Source organism: Leptodactylus fuscus, chromosome 8 (genome assembly GCF_031893055.1).
Source record: "Leptodactylus fuscus isolate aLepFus1 chromosome 8, aLepFus1.hap2, whole genome shotgun sequence".
Taxonomy (NCBI): Eukaryota; Metazoa; Chordata; class Amphibia; order Anura; family Leptodactylidae; genus Leptodactylus; species Leptodactylus fuscus.
Window position 1 is genome coordinate 40218956 of NC_134272.1, and position 25614 is coordinate 40244569.

Genomic DNA, 25614 nt, shown 5'->3' on the forward strand with positions numbered 1-25614 from the left:
CTCAATCGCTTTAAACCTGAGGTCCATAATATTACCTCCATGATATCGTACAAAGTGCCGTGCCACTGGTGTATCACGTTCATTTTGGATATCACAGACATGGTCACGAATCCGTCGTCTGAATTGCCTTATAGTTTTCCCTACATAGCCCATGCCACACGGGCATGTCAGTAGGTAAATAACACCCATTGTAAGGCAGTTAGCAAAATCTCGACACCTAAAGCACTTGCCCGTAGAGGCATTCACAAATTCCTTCGATGTGTCAATAAATTCACAGGCAGTGCAATTTCCACACCTAAATGTACCCGACATCTTACTCCTACCCAGCCAAGTCTCCTTAGTGACCTCTGGTACCAAAAAACTGTGCACCAGCCTATCCTTCAGGCTTTTACCCCTCCTATAAGTGACCTGGGGTTTAGACCCTACTACTTGGCATAGATCCATATCAGCCTGAAGGATCCGCCAGTGATTATGGAGTACTTCTAGTACCCCCCTATGTTGATCATCGAAGGTACCCACTATTCTCATGATTCCCTCCTCTTTCTTTCTATCCTTAGGAACCAACAGATCTCTCCTATCAGTACTTCTCGCTTTCTCATAGGCTTGTTTAATGGTATCAGTGGGGAAGCCTCTTTCTTCAAACCTGCCCGATAATTCCAAGGACTCTCTCTTGAAATCCTGCTCTTCCGAACAATTCCTTTTGACCCTCAAGAATTGACCTACAGGGATCCCCCTCTTTAGAGGGACCGGATGATAGCTATTCCAATCCAATAAACTGTTCGTAGCAGTCTCCTTACGGAACATTGTTGTTGCAATCTTTCCATCTTTCGCTCTGGACAATCTAAGATCTAAAAAACTCAGGGTGTGCCTATTGAATTCCGATGTGAACTTTAAACCTAAATTATTCACATTAAGCTCCCCTACAAAGGATTCAAATTCCTCCTTGGAACCTCGCCACAGGATGAGCACGTCATCAATAAATCGAAGCCAAAGCTCGATGTTCATAGCCCATAATTGGTTCTCCTCTGAAAAAACTACGGTCTCCTCCCACCAGCCGAGGTACAGGTTGGCATATGTGGGGGCCACAGGGCTCCCCATAGCTGTACCCCTCAGCTGGTGGAAGGACCGCCCCTCAAAGGAGAACATATTGCGCTCCAACACAAATGATAAAAGTCTGATGATAAAATCATTGTGTGGCCTCAGCCCTACTCCTCTAGACCTTAGGTAGTAGCGTACAGCCTCTATCCCCTGTGTATGAGGGATAGAGGAGTACAATGCCTCCACATCAAGACTGGCAAAACATATATCCTCCTCCAATGTAATACCTTCCAACCTTTTCAAGACATCCATTGTGTCCCTTATATATGAAGACAAACCCAAAACATAGGGCCTGAGCACTTGATCAAGATATATACTCGCGTTCTGGGTCAAACTACCTATCTGGGACACAATCGGACGTCCTTTTAAGGGGTTTACCCCTTTGTGGACCTTGGGGAGTATATAAAAACATGCCATGATAGGGTGATGTGGTGTCAAAAAATCTTTTTCATTTCTATCAATCAACCTGGACTCGTAAGCTTCTTCTAGAATACCTAACAATTCTGTCTTGAACCTCCCCAATGTTTCCCTTGGTACCATCATGTAACATTCTTTATTACCAAGAATTGATTGGCAAATCTCTAGATAGTGGGATCTGTCGAGGGCCACAATGTTCCCCCCCTTATCTGCAGGTTTCAGGATCAAATCCTGTTTTTTCTCCAATGTTAGCATCACCTCCAATTCCTCCCTAGTCAAATTTGAACCCCTTGTATAACCTAGGTTCAACTTCTTGAGATCCTCTGTCACCAATTTTACAAAAAGATCAATATGCGTGAAATCATTTGACGTTGCGTCTGTGCCAGCCCTCGGATTGGAGGAGGGTGTGAGGAGGGGAGGAGTTGGGTGCCTTATATAGTGGTTCATTTGCAGCGGAGGTTACCGCCGACATCAGAGCGGTCACGCTGCGGTCACGCTACACAATTTATTTCCCAGCAATGGCATCAACTGTTGCAGAAAATACCCTGAGACAGCCCCTGATGATACTTTGAATAGTGGAAACGCGTTGGGCATTTGAATGGTGGCAGGGCTATTTAGCTACTTGTCATATATAGCTTCTCTGTGGGGAGTTTAGTGGATCCAAATTCAGCTTTTCATCTGGCATGAGTCCTGTTGGTGTGGCATTAGGCCAGTATCCTCAGGTGCAAGTGCTGTGTTGAAGGCTGTATCATTTATTTGGAATCCCATGCTATTTGATCACACTCCCACTGGATTAGCTATGACATGGTATTTACAGGGAGGAAAGGGCTAGAGGTCTGTACCTACTTTAGAGTATATATCTAACTCTAGACATTAATGACTATTGGTCAAAGCCCCTATCCCTATCCCTGTGATTGAATTTTCATTCCCCCTAGTTGCTGTGAGTGCAGTGAGTGGGAGTGGTATGCCAAAGTCCATAGGCATTTGATCTGCTACGGCAATCATGTTGGTCTTGAGTGTGACAAAGAAAGATTGACCACTCTTTATTCTGAACTACATTTTTAATTATTTATCTTATTAAAAGTTAAGTTTTATACTATTGCATCAGAGTCCTCCTAGGATTTCTCAGTGAGTATAGTTTTGATAGGTGGGCACAATATTTTTTGAATTCAGTGAGTGTGTTTTAATCCCCCCCACTTGGCCTGAGGAAGACGCCGGTTTGGCGTCGAAACGCGTAGCCTACTTTTCTACTGTCATTTGGAATCAATAAAGACACTTTTATTTGATTTTATTTTTGCATGTATTTGGCTTTTTTTTTTTTTACTGCCACACAGTAGCGTTCTATAGATATCCCGGGTTTTTATTTTCTTGTTCACGAATTCTTATATTAGTATTACAGCACTGCATGTAGGACATTAAGCAGACAATCAGTTATGCATCTTTAAAAGTTGAAAGAAATGTATCATCAGAAAATTACATATCATATAACTCCCTTAGGCTGAGGCCCCACATTGCGGAAATGCAGCTTTTTTTTGTTGTAGATTTTGTTGCAGTTTTTTTTTTTTTTTTTTAGCCAAAGCCAGGAGTGGATTGAGAAAATGGGAGAAGTATAAGAACTTCCTATATCTTTTCCATCACTTTTGTAGCCATTCTTGGCTTTGGCTCAAATAAACACAACAAAATAAGCTGCATTTTCACAACATGGGGCCTTAGCCTTAAACGGAGTTTATCATCATCAAAATTACTTCTAAACTACATGTATGCCGTGGAAGGGCTTTATCCTCTTCCTGCTGCAGCCATTTTTGTTTTTTTACTTCCTGCTTACAAAGGCCTAAAATTTTTAATTTCTCTTCTCACTGATTCCATTTAATATTCCATATGATATACTGAGAATCTGGGCAAAACATTCAGTATGGAATTAGATGCCATGGTGATACCAAACTCATATACAGAGCTTTGGTTACGTTTAAACACCTTTGGAAAAAAAAAAAAAAAAAAAACTAAAATATTTAAAAAAAATTTTTATTGGAGTCTTCACAATTTAACACACTGTATATGGGGCTGTGTATGGCGCCTATTTGTTTTCAGTACCCAGCCTGGCCACACTTTCCAAAAATGCCTTTATTTTGCATTGCAGCTCCATTTTCATGAAAATGAGCATTTATTCTTTATGCAAATGAGCTGAAAAGGGATTTAGAAGGTTTGTTCTCTGGCTGGGGTTTCACTATTTCATCTAGATAACCGCTACTAACTGCCTCCCTGCTCCGCCCTCATTGCATCTGCCATTCCATTTTGTCTGCAGTTAGGTGCCGTTATCTAGAGCGAAGCCACAGTAGAAGTAATGCTCCTAATTTCCTTTTTCACCTAATTTGCATAAGAATAAAACATTGATTTTCATGAAAATTAAGCTGCAATGCAGGACTAAAGAATTAAAGAAAGTGTTAAAGGATGGCAATTGCCAGTACTCACCTGTAATGTTTTGTTTACCATAAACTACAACAAACTTTTTTTTCTAAAAATTTACATTTCACATACATGTACTGTCATTGGTGTAATTGTCCAAATATAAATTTCTTTCAGAATTCACCAATTACTGAAAAAGATGCCCCAGGTCATTTTTTATCTTGGCTTGTGACAAGGTAATAAGCCTGCAAAGTATGTATACATTCACTGAGGTTCTTTGCTCCCATTCATCTCTATGGAAGTTACAGAAACCAGGTAGGGCAGCAGTGTTCAGCCGTATTATATGTCCTGTACTGGTGTTTGGGACTTAGAGCCAATTATACCTATCCTAGTTAGAATACTCTGAGATGGGATAGGCATCACTTTCATGATACAGCTAAGTCATAGTTCAAGTCTTTCCTCAATTTATACTTGTTGGTTTGTGTTAGGTTTCTATTGGAATGGTATAGTTTATACCTATGTTGTGCAGCTTGTTTCTACCTCCATTTTATATCAAGTTGAAAGATGTGTGGTAAGGCTAACAGTGTATATATATATAAAAAAAAAAAAGGTCAGTAATCCCTGACTTCATTCAGGGGGAGGTTTTTTTTTTGAAGAGATAGTTAAAAAGACAAAAAAAAAACTAAAACCCCAAACTATTATATATGTCAGTAATTCAGATTGACTGTCAGAACTGTGGGCAGCCGACCTCCATCCTACCTTAAGTGACTGCATGTGGATGGAGAGTTAGCTGCTTGCTTGGCTCTATCCACAACTCCAATGCTTGCTGAAGTATGAACACCTCTTTATTCATTCTTTACTGGGCTACTGTAAGCACCTTATATGGCAGGAAGGAGGTACCCCCAGACTCACTATAAAAGCTGGTATCGGAGGTGTTTTGCAGAGTTGAGCATAACAAATAAAGTATACATTACCGTATTTATTTACATTTTCAGCACTTTTTAGAACCTTGTTGCAGCCCTTTTACCATAGGGTGAGTTTGCTTGTCTTTTTTATCTAAAGGACAAGTCATGAATTGTATGAAATGGATTAACCCTTTAAACCTAACGCACTCCATGAATATTTAGCTAATTCACAATGTTCTTTATTTCAGGAAACCAGTATATTTTTACAGTATATCAGGCCGTTTTGATGTTGGAAATTTGGCTTCCTACCTTCACTGCGATAAATATTTTCAAGAGAAAATAAGCAAACTGAATTACCTTCAATAATATAGCTTTTATAAATACACTGAAATGATAAATGCAAAAGTAGGATTTATTTTTCTTGGAAGTCAAATGTGTCCATTTTTTCAGCCTAAATACACAGCAGCTTAAAATAGTTCTTTAAACTCCAACTACAAGGAAAAATGTCAAAAAATGGTTACTGAATTAAATCTGTCTGGAGTCTGCTGCATTTGTCTGATGCCTTTTCGTTCCTATTTTCCATTTTTGCAATCCTGGATCCAAACTGTATGGCTCTTTTGGGCAAAACTGAAGAGTTGCCAAGTCCAAGTGTCACAGCTGCCATTCGCAAAAGTAACTTTTCACCAAGTCCCCTGGCTAGCAACAAGTTTGTTTTTTCCCAGACTGGAAGAGAGTTTAAAAAAGAAACCACTTCTTCATCCAGAAATGGAAACCTGGAAAAAAATGTAAACATCATAAACCCCGGCCACACTAAATATTGTTTAAACAGCAAAGGTTAAAGCGTACCTAAGCTTGCAAACTTTAACATAAGCTTCATATCATTAGAGCGTAACTAAACTGTGATACAAGTTTTGTATTTTTCTAGCAGCATTTGTGAAATTAATAAATATATTAATATGCTTTACTAATAGATTTTGGCTCCATTCCATGAAATCCTATGCTGAAATCCACTTTATCTCCCATGTATTGTTTGTCTTATCACTTGCTTTTCAATGGAGTGCAAGCAGTAATCTTGCAAACTTATTTTTTTATTGAACACCTGCAAGCTTCTTATCATTATATCATTTTGACTCCCATCCCCCCCCCTTCCAACCCCCATATTTTTTGCAAATACATTAGTAACTGTTATGGTTGAATTGCAAGGGCAAATTACAGCAAAAGCAGAAACAAGCCGATAACAGCAAGCAGAATAACAATCTATTTAAAACCAGCATAGCGAGACAGACTCCTCCTTCCTCCCCCAAACGCCTTCACCAGCAGTAGCCAGAAGGCCAGATGGGCTTTGCTAAATCTGGGCATCCAAAGTATCACCACCAGGAACTGTATAGGAAACAGAAACTTCACTAACTGAAACCAAATCAGAACTCATAATTAACTTGCAGGGCAAATCAAAAACAGTAGAGTAAATTTTTAGGCAAAGGGTCAAAACCAGTAGGCAGGAGGCAAAAGCAATATCCAATAGGAAGCCAAGGGTGAAATGGAACGGATACGCCAACGGCACAATCAGCTGGCAAACAAATAACCAAAAAACAAGTCGAGGGTCAAAAAATCAATCCAATATACACACAATCAGGTTTAGAGCCAAACTAGAGAACTACAGTAAATTAGCAGACAACCAGGATCAGGAGAGATGGGTAGAAATCATAAGGTGAAAAGGGGCAACATTAAATATTTCATGAACAATTCCTACATTAAGCAGTGATATTAACAAATACCTTGCTTCCTTGCCATGGTCACCAATAATTCGGTCATCACGGCCAAGATTTCTGGAAGAGATACGTCCCAACTCCATGCTCAGCTCTTCAAGAAGTCCTCTGTAACCTTCTCTATTAAATTTTACTCTGTGACGAGAATAGCCAGCAAGTTGTTCATCTGCACCAATACCTGTAAGTACAACCTATTAAGGGGGAAAAAATATAACATTGCCGTTATCTGCCCTAGGGTGAATACCGTGAATAGTTTAGACTAGGTATATTTTCATGGTTTAACATATTCATGTAATTTCATTAACCATTTACATGTCATAATAGTACATCATGGTAAGAGTGTCTTGCCTGTAAGTTACAATATTATTACAGTGATATGATTGTGTGGGTAAAAGAGCCATACCTATACCATCACTTGTAATTACTGCCTCTATGATACAGTCAATTACTCACTAATGGTTGGAAGCAGAAAGCCTTTACAGGCAGGACATAATAGCAATGTGGCATTGAAGTTGGTTGTACAGAGGCAGGTTAATTTATAATGATACAGTATTATATATGTATTTTTTTTTTTCAGTGTCCATGCTTTTATATGTACAGAGGCAGGTTAGTTTATCCACATTCTCTCAATACACTGTAGGTTTACTATGGCAGGGCCTAATAGGCTGTAGTATTTCAGTTTAACACTGGCAAATATACTACAGTACAACCTGTATTCCACCTGGTTCCAATTACCTCCGGTCGGAGCTGCGCTCCCCGGAGGTTTTAACCCTTTGAAAGCGATGGTCAAGGATAACCATCGCATCCATAGGGTTCCGTGAACTTTCCTCCTCCAGGGGGGAGTCGGTATCTGTATTATGCAGCTTGGGGTCTGGCCAGTGACCCCAGACTGCCCGGGGCCCACCCGTTACCTGGTGATCCTGCCAGGACCTTGTGACGTCTGCACAGCCTGACATCCTGCAATGCAATGTGAGACACGTGCAGGCTGTTCCATCCATTGTATTGATACTTTAGGGGCTCTGCAAATGTGACATGGCACCTGAAAACTTTACCAGCCCTACCAAATAGCGCTCCCACCAGGTTTTGCTGTGTTTAGGAGAATTTGTGTAACAAATTGTGTTGCGTTTTTAATTCTTGCAAAAATTTTAAATTTGGCGCTAATTGGACGATTTATTGGAAAGAAAAAGTAATTTTTCATTTTCACATCTCAATGGTAAAAAAAAATCTGTGAAACACCTGTAGGGTAAAAGTGCTCACTATACCCCTTGATAAATTCCTTGAGGGGTCTAGTTTCCAAAATGGGGTCAATTTGGGGGGTTTCTACTGTTCTGCACTTCAGGGGCCTTCCAAATGCAACATGGTGCCTGGAACAGATTCCAGCTAAATTTGCCCTCCAAAATCCCAATATTGCTCCTTCCGCTCTGGACCTTATAGCGTGCCCATAGACCACTTTACAGCCACATGTGGGGCATTTCTGTAGTTGGGAGAAAATTCTTAAATTGTGGGGTGCATTTTCTCCTTTAACCATTAGTAAATGTGTAAATTCTAGGGCTATATGAATATATTAGTAACAGAAATTTAAAAATGTAAGTTTGACCTCCATTTTGTTTTAATTGCTGTGAAATGCTGAAAGGGTTAAGAAACTTTCTAACTGCTGTTTTGTATTCTTTCAGGAGTGCAGTTTTTAGAATGGGGTGACTTATGAGGGTTTTTATTAGAGAGGCCTTTCAAGTTCCCTTCAGAACTGAACTGGTCCCTTGAAAAAAACGTTTTGGAAATTTTTTTGAAAATTTGGAAAATTACTGCTTGACTTGTAAGCCTTATAATTAGAGATGAGCGAGTACTGTTCGGATCAGCCGATCCGAACAGCACGCTCTCATAGAAAAGAATGGACGTAGTCGGCACGCGGGGGATTAAGCGGCCGGCCGACGTCAATGCGGAAGTACCAGGTGCATCCATTCTTTTCTATGGAGCGTGCTGTTCGGATCGGCTGATCAGAACAGTACTCGCTCATCTCTACTTATAATATCTGAAAAAAATGAAAGGGTGATTAAAATTTGACTTCTACATAAATCAGACATGGTTAATTATATTTATGAAAAAATTTGGGCAGTATGGCTTTCCATTTGAAAGGCTTGCAATTTCAAAGTTTGAAAACTGCATTTTTATTCCAAATTTTCTATTTTTTAATAATCAAAGACAAAACATATCGATGAAAATTTACTACTGACATTAAGTACAATGTGTTACGAAAAACAATCTCAATCACTTGTGTAAGTTAAAGCCTGGTCCTTAATGCACTTTTGGGCTGTCTCTCTAAGGGGTTAAAATGTTCATAAACTAAATAACGTATGCCACAATGACCCATAAAATAAATACGTGCTTTTCCCCCACATCAGTGTGGTTTTCAAATGCTTTAATTGCCTTTAGCCATTTACAGGTGAGGCAGCTTGACTTATGTCTACACAGAGGCCATATGGCAACTAATACATGACCTTTGCTTATAGTGGAGAAGGAAGAAATAGCTGTCAACTAACAACTATCGTAAGAGTGTTGACAGCTTTAAGGCTAAATAAAATGCAGTGTTGTGAAACCCGGCATTTTTTTTTTTACTGTTCTCTCTCTTACCTTAGATGTGCTGGTGTATGGCTTCATTTCATCACTGCACCTCAGCATGCCTATTCCCCTAGAAGCAAACCAAATAGCGCAGCCAATACTGTCATCAAGAACTGTACTTAAAGGTTGTACCAACTGTGCAATGTATTGTTGTCTCATTTGCTCAAGTTCTTCAGATTGAACATTAATTTCAACAAAATTCCAAATTCTACTGGGGTTCAGACATTTAAGTTCTTCTAAACCCATCCTTCCAGTGATTCGATCCGGAACATTAAAAGGATTAAAGTATCCAGGAGCCTTAGCATCACCCTGGTGTGAAGATACAGAGGCTTGTTTCTTCTTCAAACTGCTGTTTTGAATCTTTGTATTTTCAATCTTCATCATAAATGCCACATTGAGTAGGTCAATCGGTTCCTCTGATGGAATATGCTTGTCTGCAAGAGCAGCCAACATCATTGAATCAATCCCACCAGAAAAAAGAATTGCAACACTTGCCCGTTTAGCCTCTGATGTCACAACATTCTTTCCTCGTGGTAGACATAAAACACGTTTCCTCACAGCAGAGCTTAAAACTTTGATAAAAGATTTGGCATTTTCATTATGTACTTCCGACATCAGCATTTTAAGATCTTCCAAGCCAACACTATTAGAAAGTGTTTGGCTGTTTGACTCTGCCAACAATTCAGGAATCTTTCTATTTAATGGAGTGACTGGAGAAATAAGCCTGCCATCCCCATATTCAGTTCGGAATAGGTAATTTTCCAGGCCATCAGAAACAATTTTCTGCTCATTTTCAAGTTGCCCTATTTCTGTAGTAGACATCCACGAATACAATGTTAATTTTATTGACGTTGATTCTGCGCATGAACTTAAGTTACACTTAAAAATACCAGATGCTGGGACCTCATGCAACTGTGTGACATCTTCACAGTGCACTTCAGCGACCGAAGTGAGACACAATGCTTGCTCAGGGCTCTTGCCAAATCTCCACAAAAGACTTCGGCGACCAAAAAAATCTCTTCCAAACCAGAGGTTATGCGTTTTCTTTTGATAGTAAATAAAAGCCCAAGGACCGTGTATTTTAGAAAAAAGTGACAGTATATCTTGATCATTGTCACAGGATGTTATATGCTGGAACATTACTTGAGTATCGTTATCGGTATCTGGAACATCAACTCCATCAAAAACTTCTCCATTCCAAAGAAATATATTACCATTGCTATCTTGCAAGGGTTGAGGAGTCAGTTCTCCTCGTAAATGAAGAACATGACCAGAGAAAAAACAGCTGTATTTGTCAGCATACTTAGTCAATAACACCTGATGGCTGCTGTCAGGGCCTCTGCGTCGCAAGTTACTTTCATCAAGGTTGGAGGGATTAACTGCAGTACCAGACAAACTGACAATGCAGCATATCCCACACATTTTGCCCCACCAAAGTCTTTTTTTTTTTTGTTATTTTTTTTTATGCCTCACATACTTTTAGAGATTTCCTGAAGAGTAGGCGTCATGTCATCTAATTTTTCTGTAATAAAAAATAATAATAATAATAATAATGTTTGGTTAAAATTTTCTATTCATTTGACTACAGCTACAAATATACACATCTCACTTGATTAAAGGGGATTTCTAGCTTTAAGTAAAATATACAGTGACCTTCTAGTTGAATTGTCTTAACAAATAAGATGGTTAATATCGGTTATATTGGTATAAAATCTAGTCAGGGTAAGTAAGTGGTCTTCTCAAAGAGATCACTGTATTTGTATCAAAAGATACTGTGGTGTTAGGGCAGATCTGTCATTTATAGGTTCCTATCTTTTATGTTCATCACCTGTATTTGACTTTATACACCTTTATAAAATAAATTAAATGTTAACGTGTCCTTATCCTAGAGCAGTGATGACAAAGCTTTTAGAGACCGAGTGCCCAAACTGCAACCCAAAACCCACTAAATTATCACGAAGTGCAAACGCGGCAATTTAAACTTAATACTGTGCGGATCCACAATTGTGGACAGCTACAGACCCTCAAATCACAGTCGTGTGAATGGGGCTTTCAATTATACAAGCAACTTTGTACTGAAATGGAAAGGTCTCTGCATTTAGTACTTTTGAACAATTAATGTTCACTATTTACATCACACAGGATCTGTTTTACAGTGACCGAGCAATGTTATTACATCCTGTACTAATATTACGTCTACTATAAGACAGATACTGTGTGATGTAAATAGTGAGGGGACCCCAGACAGTATTATATGCTCCGCAGTGGCCCCCCCCACAGTATTATATGCTCCTCAATACGCCCCCCCTAGTATTATATGCTACTCAGTAAGCCCCCCACACACAGTATTATATGCTGCTCAGTATGTACCCCCAGTATATGCTCCCCAGTACCCCCTAGTATTATATGCGCCTCAGTACGTATCCCCCCCAGTATTATATGCTCCTCAGTACCCTCCCAAACACAAAGTATTATACGCCCCTTAGTACGCTCCCACACACAGTATTCTACGCTCTCTGGCATGACTGAGTGACACACATTCATACACCCATGAAGAGCCGCCGGCGTCCACCTCCTTTTGACTGCGGGCGCTGATGACTCACGTCATCGCGCCTGTGTCGGGGCAGAGGTCAAACTCTGCAGTCAGTGTAGGCCGTGGTCGCGCAATCCGTGGCCTACACTGACAGCTTTCAGCTGTATGTGCATTTTGCGATCACTCATCAACGGTAAATCCTGTACTGAATTCCCCATTAGTGAGCAATCTGGGCGACCGCACGCATGCCAGTATAGAGGGCTCTGCGTGCCCTCTATGGCATGCAGTGCCATAGGTTCGCTATCACTGTTCTAGAGCTAAAGACACAAGATGGGATGCCACTAGCATTTTTACTTTACAACATTTAGTTGATTATTATCTTGTCCTTGTTAAAGACAGAGCGTTAATTCAGAATACAGCAGTATAAAAAATGCTGATTATCGACAAAGCAGTTGAATGGAGAAGGGAACATTTGCTTTAGCATAAATTTAATAGGTTGATGTAAATAAGCTGAAAAAAAAATGGGCTATTGAATTCAGTTCATCCAGTGTGGTTCAGAAGATTCTGTTTTTAAACAGAATTTTGTTTAAGTCGATTTTCATGACAGCTATGATAATTGTACGGTGGATGTCGGGCTTTAAATATAGCATTTACATCAGGAGTTTCAATCTGAAAACACACAACAGATGAGGTTGTTCTGTGATCAGAGACATGAGGGTTCTGTTGCTTTCATTACACACCACCCCCAACTTACGAATATCTCCCACACTTTAAGATCACGAGAACCATTTGTTTGCCTGCAACAGTTTAAACAACAATTTTATCATAGACTGCTATTCAGTAGTATTGATGTCCATGCTAGAAGCAATCTAACAATCACTGATTTAAGCCCTGGAGAGAAGGATGAAAAAAAAAATTGAGTTTCTAAAAATATTTTTTTTAAAAATTGCCATTTTCTGACACTTGCAACTTTTTTTTTTTTTTTTTTTTTACCGTGAATGGCAATACCTACGGCACTTTTTTTTTAAGGGACTAGATTGGGGCATTTGCACATACACCTGAAAGAAGTGCTCACTTGATCGCCGAGGATCTGGGTCAACTGTTAGTAAGCAATCCAGAAGCCTGGCTGAGGCGATGGCACGCATGCCCACAGAGAGGGTTCTGAGAGTAACCTCTGGCATGCGAGCCATAGATTCGCCACCACAGACCTAGGCACTGGACTTCCAGTGTCTAGTGGAAAATACAACCCCTAAACACCCAAACACCTTTTTCCCTTAGTTTAAATACTACTTTTTTTGATGTGCTGCCATTTTAGCCATATTTTTGTTCACATACATGGGCAAAAATGGGCTTTGCTCAGCTTGCAAGTTATGATAGAGACATGTAAGAGAGAGAGAGCTTTCTCCAGCCATCTGCAGATGGCTGGAGAAAGCGCTAGAGGCGTGAAACAGCTGTTGCCTACTCTCGCTGACCAGCTGCATTTCTTCTTTCCCGATGTTTTTATACTACTATGAATAAAGAATCCGTGTTTTAAGGAATATCAGCCTTGGTGAGTGCCCCCCCCCCCTCTGTATACAATCAGTTTAAAGCTTTGCTATACAGCAGTCATAGGTACAAAGAAAAAAAAGAAGACATTGATTTCTGTGAGAAAATGTTTTTCAGCGAGAAAATGTTTTTCAGCATACTGTTTGACAAACATGGAGAGACATGTTAAAAAGAAGACTGCTAAAAAGCAATATAATAAGTGGCAATTTTATAGGTTTAACAGAAAAATGTTACTACTATTTCTTTTACCAAAAAAAAAAAAAAAAAATTACTTACTTTTACAATCACTAAGTGTTTTTGATCGATCGGCGAGAAAGTAAATATTGCTGTTAGGTTGCTGTCTGTATACACGCTGAAACACAAAATGGTCACATTATCAGTTTACCATCATTTACAGAAATTAAAATATTTTATAAAATGTATAAAAGTTGAAATGAACCAGAAATTGCAAAGAAAAAAAAATCTAAACATTTAGGTCATTCTCCAGATATTAGAGGATCGGGGACTGCAATATCATGCAGTAAAACAATCCCATCAATGAAGTATTTTTATTAAAAAAAATACTCAGACAAAAAAAAAATAAATTACACATCAAAAAGGATTTGTTGGTACTAAATGAAACTTTTTGTGAGTGAATGTAAAGATAGCATATGTAAAGGATTACAATATTACAGTGAAAGGATAATTTTTTTTAGGGCTAAAACAAATGTTTTGATCATTTTCTATTCCATTTTTTGGAAAGCAAAACTGTTAAAGGGGCTCTATCAGCAAAATCATGCTGATAGAGCCCCACATATGCGTGAATAGCCTTTAAAAAGGCTATTCAGGCACCGTAAATGTTATATTAAACTACCCCCCCAGTTTTAAAATAAAACCCTAAAAAAGAATATGATCTACTTACGGATCGTGCACGCTGGGCGGGCATTCACGCATATGTGGGGCTCTATCAGCATGATTTTGCTGATAGAGCCCCTTTAAGAAAAAATAAATAAAAAAAGGTAATCCAGCCATTTTGATTTTTTTCCACTACAGGATGTTGTTTTTTGTTTGGTTTTTTTATTTTAAAGGGAGTCTGTCAGCTGGAAAAATCAGTATCTTGTAGGGCTCCTTCTACACTTGCCAAAGATACCTTTAATATTATGCATTGCAGCTCTATTTTCATGAACATGAATGTTTTATTTGTATGTAAATTAGCTAAAAGTGTTTCACTTTCTGCTCTAGACAACCACCCCTAACGGGAGGCTGTCACTCAAGCAATAGAGAAAGAGAGCCAGGTGGTAGTTAGGGGTAGCTATATACAGCAAAAAATGAAGCCCCAGAAAGGAAAGAAATGCCCCACTTTTAATTTTCTTTTTAACATTTAACAACTTCTCAGCATCTGCTATATGATGGGTGTTTAAATTTTCGCTTTACCCCCGTAACTTTTTTTTTTTATAATTCTACTAGACTTCGTCTGCGGTGATTTGAGAATTGGGCGGACACAGACGTGTGAAACTGTAAAAGTGCTTTAAAAAGTTTGGTGGGATAGCAAATGTGACGTGTTGTATTGTGTATGCAGTGATACAGACAATGTGACGTGTTGTATTGTGTATGCAGTGATACAGACAATGTGATGTGTTATATAGTGGAAAGCTATATGTAAATGTGAGTGAGTAGAGTGACAGTAAGGAGTGTGCAGGCAGGTTGAGGCAGGAAATGCCAGGCAGTGTGTGTGAGTCTATAGCTGGGGCTAGGAGTCCTGCTTTTGTGAGTCTCCTGCTAGGAAGCCATGTTGTTTAGTGGCACCAAAAGTAGCCTGTGACTCAATCCTAAGGGAAAACTACCGTATTTTACGGACTATAAGGCGCATTGCCCATGAGCGCCTTATAGTCCGTCTCGGTTCATATAGAAGGCGCACCGGACTATAAGGCGCAGTCCGGTGCGCATTATATGTTATTGAAAGCGGCGGCACGCAGACTTTGCCAGCGGCCGCTTAACTCCCCGCGTGCCAGGCGCTTCTATTGGAAGCGCTCGGCAGGCGAGGAGTTAAGGGGCTCTATCAGCAAAATCATGCTGATAGAGCCCAACCGTAAAAGTTATATTAAACTACCCCCCCCCCCCTCATTTTAACATAAAACCCTGAAACAGAATGTGAAACTTACCGAACGGTGCAGGGCGGGCGGGCATTCAGGCCTCCTCTTCCTCCGATGTTCCGTCCTCCTCCTCCGGCGCTCGCGAACTGATAATGGCCTGGGCGCATGCGCAGTAGCCGTAGTAGAAGCATTATGATATTGCGCATGCGCCCAGGCCATTATCAGTTAGCGAGCGCCGGAGGAAGTGGTCAGGACATCGGAGGAAGAGGAGGCCTGAATGCCCGCCTGCCCGCCCACCCTGCACCGGTCGGTAAGTTTCACGTTCTGTTTCAGGGTTTTATTTTAAAACGGGGGGGGAGTTTAATATAACTTTTAAGGGTGCATTCACACTACGGAACGCCAGCGTGTATCACAGCCGTACACGCCGGCGTGACAGCAGGGCTGCCGGACACTTCCCATTCATTTCTATGGGAGCCGGGATGCGAGCGCTCCCCATAGAAATGAATGGAAAAAAGCAGTCCATTCATTTCTATGGGGAGCGCTCACATGCCGGCTCCCATAGAAATGAATGGGAAGTGTCCGGCAGCCCTGCTGTCACGTCAGCGTGTACGGCTGTGATACACGCCGGCGTTCCGTAGTGTGAATGCACCCTTACGGTGCCTTTTATGTATGTATGGAAGCGGCACGCAGACTTTGCCGCCGCTTCCATCCATATATAAGGCGCACCGGACTTTAAGGCGCACTTACGATTTCTGAGGAAATCGTAGGTTTTTATGTGCGCCTTATAGTCCGGAAAATACGGTATGTTTGTGGAAAATTGCACGTAAATCCGTCCAGGCGTTTTAGCGTGATCAAACATCCAAACACACAAACTTTCACACTTATAATATTAGTAGGATGTACGGGTATCTATATGGTGTCTTTTTGTTTGTGACCAGGTGTACTTTTTAGTTATAACATTTTGGAGAATTGCTATTGCTTTGATCACTTTTTATTCAATTTTTTTATCAGAGGCAAAACAGTGAAAAAACAGCAGTTTGGCACTTTTGATTTTTTTTTTTCCCACTACTGCGTTTACCATACAGAAAAAATATTTTTATAGATTTGTACACTGGGCATTTTCAGACACAGATACCTAATATGTAGGTGTTTCGCAGTATTTAAGTACTTTTATATGTGTTCTAGGGAAAGAGGGGCGAATTGAACTTTTAGCATTTTTTAATTTATTTTTTTTGCAATTATTAGACCCCCCCTAGGGGTCTTATCACTAATGCAATGCATTACAGTGCTACACTGCTACAGTTTTATTATTTGAGAACCTTCACAAGGCTCCTGGCTGTCATGGAAATGGGACGCTGGCCCCGGAGCTTGGTTTGGGTGCCAGCGATACCAGGAAAAAACTTTATTAGGTACACCTGTCCAACTGCTCGTTAACACTTAATTTCTAAATCAGCCAATCACATGGCGGCAACTCAGTGCATTTAGGCATGTAGACATGGTCAAGACAATCTCCTGCAGTTCAAACCGAGCAGCAGTATGGGGAAGAAAGGTGATTTGAGTGCCTTTGAACGTGGCATGGTTGTTGGTGCCAGAAGGGCTGGTCTGAGTATTTCAGAAACTGCTGATCTACTGGGATTTTCACGCACAACCATCTCTAGGGTTTACAGAGAATGGTCCGAAAAAGAAAAAACATCCAGTGAGCGGCAGTTCTGTGGGCGGAAATGCATTGTTGATGCCAGAGGTCAGAGGAGAATGGCCAGACTGGTTCGAGCTGATAGAAAGGCAACAGTGACTCAAATAGCCACCCGTTACAACCAAGGTAGCCAGAAGAGCATCTCTGAACGCACAGTACGTCGAACTTTGAGGCAGATGGGCTACAGCAGCAGAAGACCACACCGGGTGCCACTCCTTTCAGCTAAGAACAGGAAACTGAGGCTACAATTTGCACAAGCTCATCGAAATTGGACAATTGAAGATTGGAAAAACGTTGCCTGGTCTGATGAGTCTCGATTTCTGCTGCGACATTCGGATGGTAGGGTCAGAATTTGGCGTCAACAACATGAAAGCATGGATCCATCCTGCCTTGTATCAACGGTTCAGGCTGGTGGTGGTGGTGTCATGGTGTGGGGAATATTTTCTTGGCACTCTTTGGGCCCCTTGGTACCAATTGAGCATCATTGCAACGCCAAAGCCTACCTGAGTATTGTTGCTGACCATGTCCATCCCTTTATGACCACAATGTACCCAACATCTGATGGCTACTTTCAGCAGGATAATGCACCATGTCATAAAGCTGGAATAATCTCAGACTCTTTTATTGAACATGACAATGAGTTCACTGTACTCCAATGGCCTCCACAGTCACCAGATCTCAATCCAATAGAGCATCTTTGGGATGTGGTGGAACGGGAGATTCGCATCATGGATGTGCAGCCGACAAATCTGCGGCAACTGTGTGATGCCATCATGTCAATATGGACCAAAATCTCTGAGGAATGCTTCCAGCACCTTGTTGAATCTATGCCACGAAGAATTGAGTATGGGGGCACTCGTCCACATTAGGGAGAGTGTTCGCCTACATAGGCAGTACGGAGACTTACAAGTCATTCCTGTTCCGCTAGGGATTATGGGTAAAAAATATGCAAATCTAGTCTCCTGGATGGAATGAGGAGAACAGAGTGCACTCTGTACACCTCCCTATAGAGGGCAGCATCCTTAAACATCATGAACGACTCAGTTATAAAGTCTTTTAATCATAATGTGGATTTAATTGCTAAATCAGTATTTCTGTCCCAAAAGGAACAGATTCCCAACTATGGACAGCGCTGTTTCGGCCTATTGGGCCATCCTCAGCATAGTGTAGGGATACTGATTTAGCATGGTGAGAGACTATAGACCAGGGTATGGGGGCACTCGTCCACATTAGGGAGAGTGTTCGCCTACATAGGCAGTACGGAGACTTACAAGTCTCTATAGGGTGGTGTACAGAGTGCACTCTGTTCTCCTAATTCCATCCAGGAGACTAGATTTGCATATTTTTTACCCATAATCCCTAGCGGAGCAGGAATGACTTGTAAGTCTCCGTACTGCCTATGTAGGCGAACACTCTCCCTAATGTGGACGAGTGCCCCCATACCCTGGTCTATAGTCTCTCACCATGCTAAATCAGTATCCCTACACTATGCTGAGGATGGCCCAATAGGCCGAAACAGCGCTGTCCATAGTTGGGAATCTGTTCCTTTTGGGACAGAAATACTGATTTAGCAATTAAATCCACATTATGATTAAAAGACTTTATAACTGAGTCGTTCATGATGTTTAAGGATGCTGCCCTCTATAGGGTGGTGTACAGAGTGCACTCTGTTCTCCTAATTCCATCCAGGAGACTAGATTTGCATATTTTTTACCCATAATCCCTAGCGGAGCAGGAATGACTTGTAAGTCTCCGTACTGCCTATGTAGGCGAACACTCTCCCTAATGTGGACGAGTGCCCCCATACCCTGGTCTATAGTCTCTCACCACGCTAAATCAGTATCCCTACACTATGCTGAGGATGGCCCAATAGGCCGAAACAGCGCTGTCCATAGTTGGGAATCTGTTCCTTTTGGGACAGAAATACTGATTTAGCAATTAAATCCACATTATGATTAAAAGACTTTATAACTGAGTCGTTCATGATGTTTAAGGATGCTGCCCTCTATAGGGTAGTGTACAGAGTGCACTCTGTTCTAATTCCATCCAGGAGACTAGATTTGCATATTTTTTACGAAGAATTGAGGCAGTTCTGAAGGCAAAAGGGGGTCCAACCCGTTACTAGCATGGTGTACCTAATAAAGTGGCCGGTGAGTGTATATAGCGGCCACTCAAGAGCTGTATTATACAGCAAAGATCCAGCAACAATGTCCTCAATGACCACACAGATTGTGGGCATTAACCCTCCCAAGGCCTCGATTATTAGCATTGTAGTGCACTGTATTAGTGAGACGACACTCCCCTTTTCCTAGATCAGATATATAAATAATTAAAACATATACACACACACACACACTAATTATCAGCGTGTTGAACGATACCCAGTCTAACCACTTATTTTTAAGCGAACCACCTTTTTAGCTGTTTCACTAGACATAAACAGTGATCAAAACCTCAGTTACTCAACTAGATGGTATAAATAAAAAGTAGGTCAGGCCCTGCAAAAAAACATGCCTTATGTAGCCCTGTACACAAAAATATAAAAAGAAAAAAAAAAAAGTTACCGCCCTTAGAATATGGTGACTTTAAGAAAGGGGGTTAAGAGGAAATAAAAATGCATAAGGTATGTCTGTTATCATAATGACCCAAAGAATACAGGTATCATGTCATTTTGGCTGCAAAGTACAGTGTTGGCCAAAAGTATTGGCACCCCTGCAATTCTGTCAGATAACACTCATTTTCTTCCAGAAAATGATTGCAAGCACAAACTCTTTGGTATTAATATAATAACTGCGAACAACCGCTTCCGGTAACCATCAATGAGTTTCTTACAATGCTCTGCTGGAATTTTAGACCATTCTTCTTTGGCAAACTGCTCCAGGTCCCTGAGATTTGAAGGGTGCCTTCTCCAAACTGCCATTTTGAGATCTCTCCACAGGTGAAAAAACAACGGTAGCGGCTGTTGCCGGGCCCCTGATGTCCCGGGCCCTGTGGCAGCTTCTACCACGGTAGTTACGCCACTGCCAGGAAGAAGACGTGTCAAGACCCCGTTCCTGAAGAAGATGGAGGCAGCACTGGAGGGTTCTCTCGCAGCATTGGGGACGCCCCCAGTGCTGTTTGAGCGCTGGGGCCTGCCCCCAGTACTGCAAGAGAACTCATTTTCATACCGGCAGAAAACAGGATTTTAACTGAATGGCGGCCCGGAGAAGACATCTAAAGGTAGCAGAAGAATAGCCTTTCTTAAGGCTATTCCTACATGAGGCAGAAAAAATTGAGTTTAAATTATAGGATTTCTTTAAAGAGTGATTCGTCCCCATATGAAATGAGATTTTATTGTCTACTGACGTGTGCCGCCTGCCCTAAATCTGCCCCCACAAACTTTAACTGACACTTTTTTGACAGGTACTTTCTGTCTGACCCATCAAAAATGACGGATTATGGAATGCACTGTGTAACCATTTGTGCCCTTAGTTTTTTGGGGTTTATTTTAGATGGATTTATAACCGATGGACAGACAGTGCATAGCCTTAGATGCATTCAGTATAATACAATGTTATCCACTTACTCTGTCTATCTTTAGATTGGACAGCTCATCAATAACCACCTTCTGTTCTTTATACTGTACATAAAAAAAAAAAATGAATAGCAATATATTTATACTTGTGAAAATAAATTACAGAACATTGAATTATACTTTTTATATACGTAAGCAAAAAAACTTTTTAAAAAATAAATTGTTATTTACATTACAAACAACTTCTAGAGAATGAAGGCAATTTTCGGCTGCCTGACTGAAGTAAATGGAGCGCCAGCCACGCCTGCACATTGTCACTTCATTCACAATCAAGAGGATCTCCTGGCCCCTGCTCTGATCAAAAAAACTGGATAATAGTCTCAGCGATGAGTTCCTTAACCCCTTCCCGACATTCGCCGTAATAGTACGGCGCTGCAGGGAAGGGCTTCCCGCAAACCGCCGTACTATTACTGCGGATGCATGGTGCGCACACAGAAACTGTGTGCGCACCATGCACAGCGGGTGTCAGCCGTAATACACGGCTGACAATGCCCCGTAACACCCGCGGTCGGAACCGGGTCCGATCACGGGTGTTAACCCCTGAGATGCCGGTGATCAACATGACCACCGGCACCTCCGGGGTTACAATGTCATATGAAGCCGATCGGCACCCCCCGCGCCGGTTTCGGGGGGTGCCGGTGTTCGTAGGGGGCAGCCCGGGGTCTGATCAGTGACCCCGGGTCTGCCCCTTCACTTACCCCGTCCTCGCGCCTGGCCGATCCTGCCGTAAATGAAGCTGTCAGCCTGTGCGTCTACACAGGCTGACAGCTTCCTATACTCTGCAATACACGTGTAACACGTGTATTGCAGCGTATATCTATTGAAGCAGTGATCAGCCGATCACTGCTTCAATCCCCCATGGGGACAGAAAAAAAAAGTGAAAAAAAAGTCAAAATAAAAAAAGTTTAAATAAGTTTAAAATAAATTATAAATAAATAAAGCCCCAAAAATCCTTTTTCCCCATATAAAATGTTTTATTATGTAAAATAAAGAAAAATAGAAAAAAACATTACATATTTGGTATCGCCGCGTCCGTAATAACCTGAACAATAAAATTAAAACATTATTTAACCCGAACGGCGAATGTCGTAAAAAAAAAAATGTAGAAAACCGCACAAAATAATGATTATTCACCACCTTTCCCTTACAAAATGTTCAATAAAAAGTAATCAAATGGTCAGATGAAAACCAAAATGGTACCAATAAAAAGAAGAGGTCTTCCCGCAAAAAATAAGCCCTCAACCAGCTCTGTCTAGCGAAAAATAAAAACGTTATGTCTTTCAGAAGATGGCGATGCAAAAACAATAGATTTTTTTTCCCTGAATTGAATTCTATTCTGCACAAATAGCAACGCATTAAAAAAATCATATAAATGAGGTATCGCCGTAACCATACTGACCCGCAGAATAAAGGTAACATGTTACTTATGCTGTACGCTGCACGGGAAAAAACAAAAATGGTGAAAAGCAATGCCAGAATTGATGTTTCCTTTTACATCCCACCCAGAAAGAGTTAATAAAATGTAGTCAATAAGTTACAGGCCCCAAAATGGTGGCATTGAAAAGTACATCTAATACCGCAAACACCAAGCCCTCATATGGCCACATTGCCAGAAAATAAAAATAAAAATCTACCTTGTACAATGTGAAGACAAAAACCCCAAAAGTCGCCAAATCATTAGGACATAAGTGGCTGCGACTAGAAGGAAATGTGTAAGCGGTGCGAGCGTTTTCAGGGGACACCCCATATTTAGAGCTTATGAGAGATAATACACCAGCGCTGATCCCCCAGAATGCCCCTCTTCCCCATCCGCGTCATAGGAGCTGGTGGGAAAATAGAATGGGATTTGGTGTACCCAATTTACTCCGCACAGCTTACACATTCACTTCGGGGTTACTAATGCTCACTACATCACTTGATAAATTCTTTGAGGGGTGCGGTTTTCAAAATGGGGTCACTTTCTAGAGGTTTCCACTGTTTTGACTCCTCAAGGGCTTTGTAAATGCGACATGGTTCCTGAAACTGATCACAGCCAGATCTGCCCTCTAAAAGCTCTTTGGCGCGCCTTCCCTCCTGCGTCTCGCTGTGCGTCCATATATTAGTTTACACCCACAAGTGGGGTACTATGGTAGTCGGGAGAACTTGCCTAACAAATTGTGGGATGCGTTTTCTCCTTTAACCCCTTGTGAATGTGCAAATTCTACGGCTAAACGAAAATATTAGTAAAATAAATTCAAATTTGAAAATTTCACCTCCATTTTGTATTAATTCCTGTTAAGCACTTATAGGGTTAAATTACTAGGTATATGTTGTTTTGGCTTATTTAAGGGGTGCAGTTTTGAAAATGGGGTGATTTATGGGGGCTTTAATACAAGGGTCTTTCAAAACGCTTTCATAACTGGATTAGGCCCTTTAAAAAATGGGTTTTGGAAATTTCTTGAAAATTTTGAATATTGTTGTTTCACTTGTAAATCTTATAATGTTCGTAAAAATTAAAAGGGTGACTAACGTTTGATGCCGACATAAAGCAGAGATCTGGGACATGAGATTTATGATATAATTTTGGCGGTCTGACTATCTGTATGTAATGTACATCATTTCAAACTTTATAAAATGCATATTTTTCAAAATTTCCACCAAATTTCCAATTTTTTTATAATTAAACACAAAACATATCAACCAAAATTTACCACTAACATGAAATACAATGTGTTACGAAAAAAACAATCTAAAAATCACTTTGGTAAGTTAAAGTGTTCCAAAGTTATTGCCACATAAAGTGACACATGTCAGTTTTGAAAAATCAAGCTTGGTCAGGAAGTCAAAAAGTGCCATCGGCGGGAAGGGGTTAATAATGTCAGTTCTTTTTATTATGGTCAAAAAGACATAGAGGAATATATCGCTATCATGCACATATCCTCCATTATGTACAATTTAAAAAAATATATACCGTATATAAAACACATAAAAAACTTCAATAAGTAGATTGCAGTAAAAACTGCTATAAAAGAAATAAAAGCCTGAAACGTCCCTAACACTAGGTTCACGCTAGTGTTCAGATTTTTGTCCGAAAGATGAAAACCCTAACCGCTTAAAAAAGGTTGCATGCAGAAATAGACTGTAATGGGGTCTGCCGGGGAATCTTGCAAAACTTTTCTCTCTGCCAAGTTTAAGCGGAATTTGGGACAAAGAAGCCCAAACACTAAGATTAGCAAGTTCCCTCCTATGCGTTTGGTTTATACCTGATGATTCTGCTGGCTGCCTTCTCTTTTAGGAGATGTTCACACTATTATTGTAAAAGACTCATTGCTTTTATCCATCACAGGAGGGAAGCAATGGCCTGTAATGGTGATGAATGCAGACTGAGCCCCATCCCTCTGCGGCCCTTCCCATTGACTAATGTTAAAAAAACAAACAATAAAAAAAAACAAAAAAAAAACACCTGGAAGCTGCCACACACTGCAGAAAAGCTGCATCTTTTGCTGTAGATTTTGCTACTTTTTTTTTTTTAGCCAATAAGGAACGTGAAATATAAAGGAAGCGCTTCAACTTGAATCTACTCCAAAATGCTCTCCTGGGTTTGGCACAAGAAAGAACAAAAAAAAAATTAAAAATACAGTACCTTGTAAGGCTAAGAACCCAAATTGCTGGCCGCAGCAAAAAAGCTCTGCGTGAAAAATCATAGCAGCCACGCATCACATTTTTTTCCCACAGTGCTGGTATCTTGTCCACTTGAAAACCATTTGAGGCTAAGGCCCCACATGGCGTTCTGCAGCAGAAAAGCTTTCCAGGAAAGACCATGGCGGCAACACTTCACGGTTCTTTCCGCAGCACTTTTCACAGAAAGCCTGCAAAGATTTCCTCTGCAGAATTTCTACTTCAATTATAACTACAATGACATGACGGTTTTGAAAATCACAACGTGTCTGCTGCATGTATTTTTCACTTTTCACAGATTCACTTTTTTTTCGCTGCATTTACGTCACGCGAGGCCTCACCTTAAAGGCAATTTTCCAGATTTGCCTTTATTATATGGTTTTGGAACTCCATTTTTAAAGAGGATGTCAAGTCAATTTTATTTTTTAATTAGGCCAGAGGAGGAGAAAAAATAATATATATATATATATATATATATATATATATATATATATTCACCTATCCCCAGTGCTCCAATGTCCTCCCAGTGCAATCCAGTCCTCCTGCTCAGCTGTCTTATTATAGTGAAATTCCTCACCGGCTGTGAGCGGTCACGTGTGGCAGAGACTTCTGCCGCAAGACAACAACGGACTGGCATGACCGGACCATTGGGGACAGGCGAATTTGATTTTATTTTTAATTGTTTTCACTTCCCCCAGCCTAATTAAAAAACTTAATTTTTGCCTGGACAACCCCTTAAAGTGTCAGACTGTTGAGGGTTTGACCACTGAGACCACCAGACATTCCCTCTACAATGATGGAACCCCAAGCAATCTAACACTTACCCCAGGCCCAGAATAGGTGTCTTTAATGACAAAAATCCCTTCAACCAGCAAAGAATAGAGGTCAAAAACAGACTTTGCCATAAGAATGGGCCACCTCATGAGAGAGATGTGCAAATTCTTACTAAGAACAGACCATGATAAGGCAAAAGTAACCAGGACTGAAATCAGAAAGTGTCCGAAGTATGCCATATGCTAAATGAGGTCCCCGGAGCTCTTCAGCAGGCTAATGAGCTGCCATGTCGTCCACTTTATAGAGGAGAGCAACCTCACCTTGGCAATGAAGTCCTCTTTCTGTCTGTCTGTCCAGCTCACTTCATTCGTTGTCTCTCTGATGTAAGTCTGTGACATGTTCGCAACCTACAGCAGATAAGCCAACGTAAAATACATTCCCATAATAAATCAAACGCTCGGAAAAACCGCAGGTTATACGACATAAGTCACACAGAAAGCATTACCTGCTTCTATTGCCGTCACATACAGAACCGCATGTCGTGTGGGCGGAGTCGACAAT

At 40.7% G+C, this 25614-nt stretch overlaps 2 protein-coding genes across 2 annotated transcripts in view; one reads left to right on the forward strand and one right to left on the reverse strand.

The window, feature by feature from the left end:
• The window catches only part of LOC142217014 (glucose-1-phosphate thymidylyltransferase-like), a 28145-nt gene extending 22807 nt beyond the window's left edge, over positions 1-5338 (forward strand). Inside the window, exons 7-8 of the mRNA XM_075285171.1 lie at positions 4096-4154; positions 5072-5338. Coding sequence (XP_075141272.1) covers positions 4096-4154; positions 5072-5189 — 177 coding nt within the window. The 3' untranslated portion in view covers positions 5190-5338. The remainder of the gene's footprint in view (positions 1-4095; positions 4155-5071) is intronic.
• Positions 5339-5340: 2 nt separating this feature from the next.
• Positions 5341-25614, reverse strand: ASNSD1 (asparagine synthetase domain containing 1). The gene is made up of 7 exons (XM_075285140.1): positions 25559-25614; positions 25374-25460; positions 20614-20667; positions 13560-13635; positions 9218-10727; positions 6599-6780; positions 5341-5596 (listed from the first exon to the last, which is right to left on the reverse strand). Exons 5-7 carry the CDS (start codon positions 10625-10627, stop codon positions 5341-5343), a joined length of 1848 nt encoding a protein of 615 aa, XP_075141241.1. The 5' UTR covers positions 10628-10727; positions 13560-13635; positions 20614-20667; positions 25374-25460; positions 25559-25614.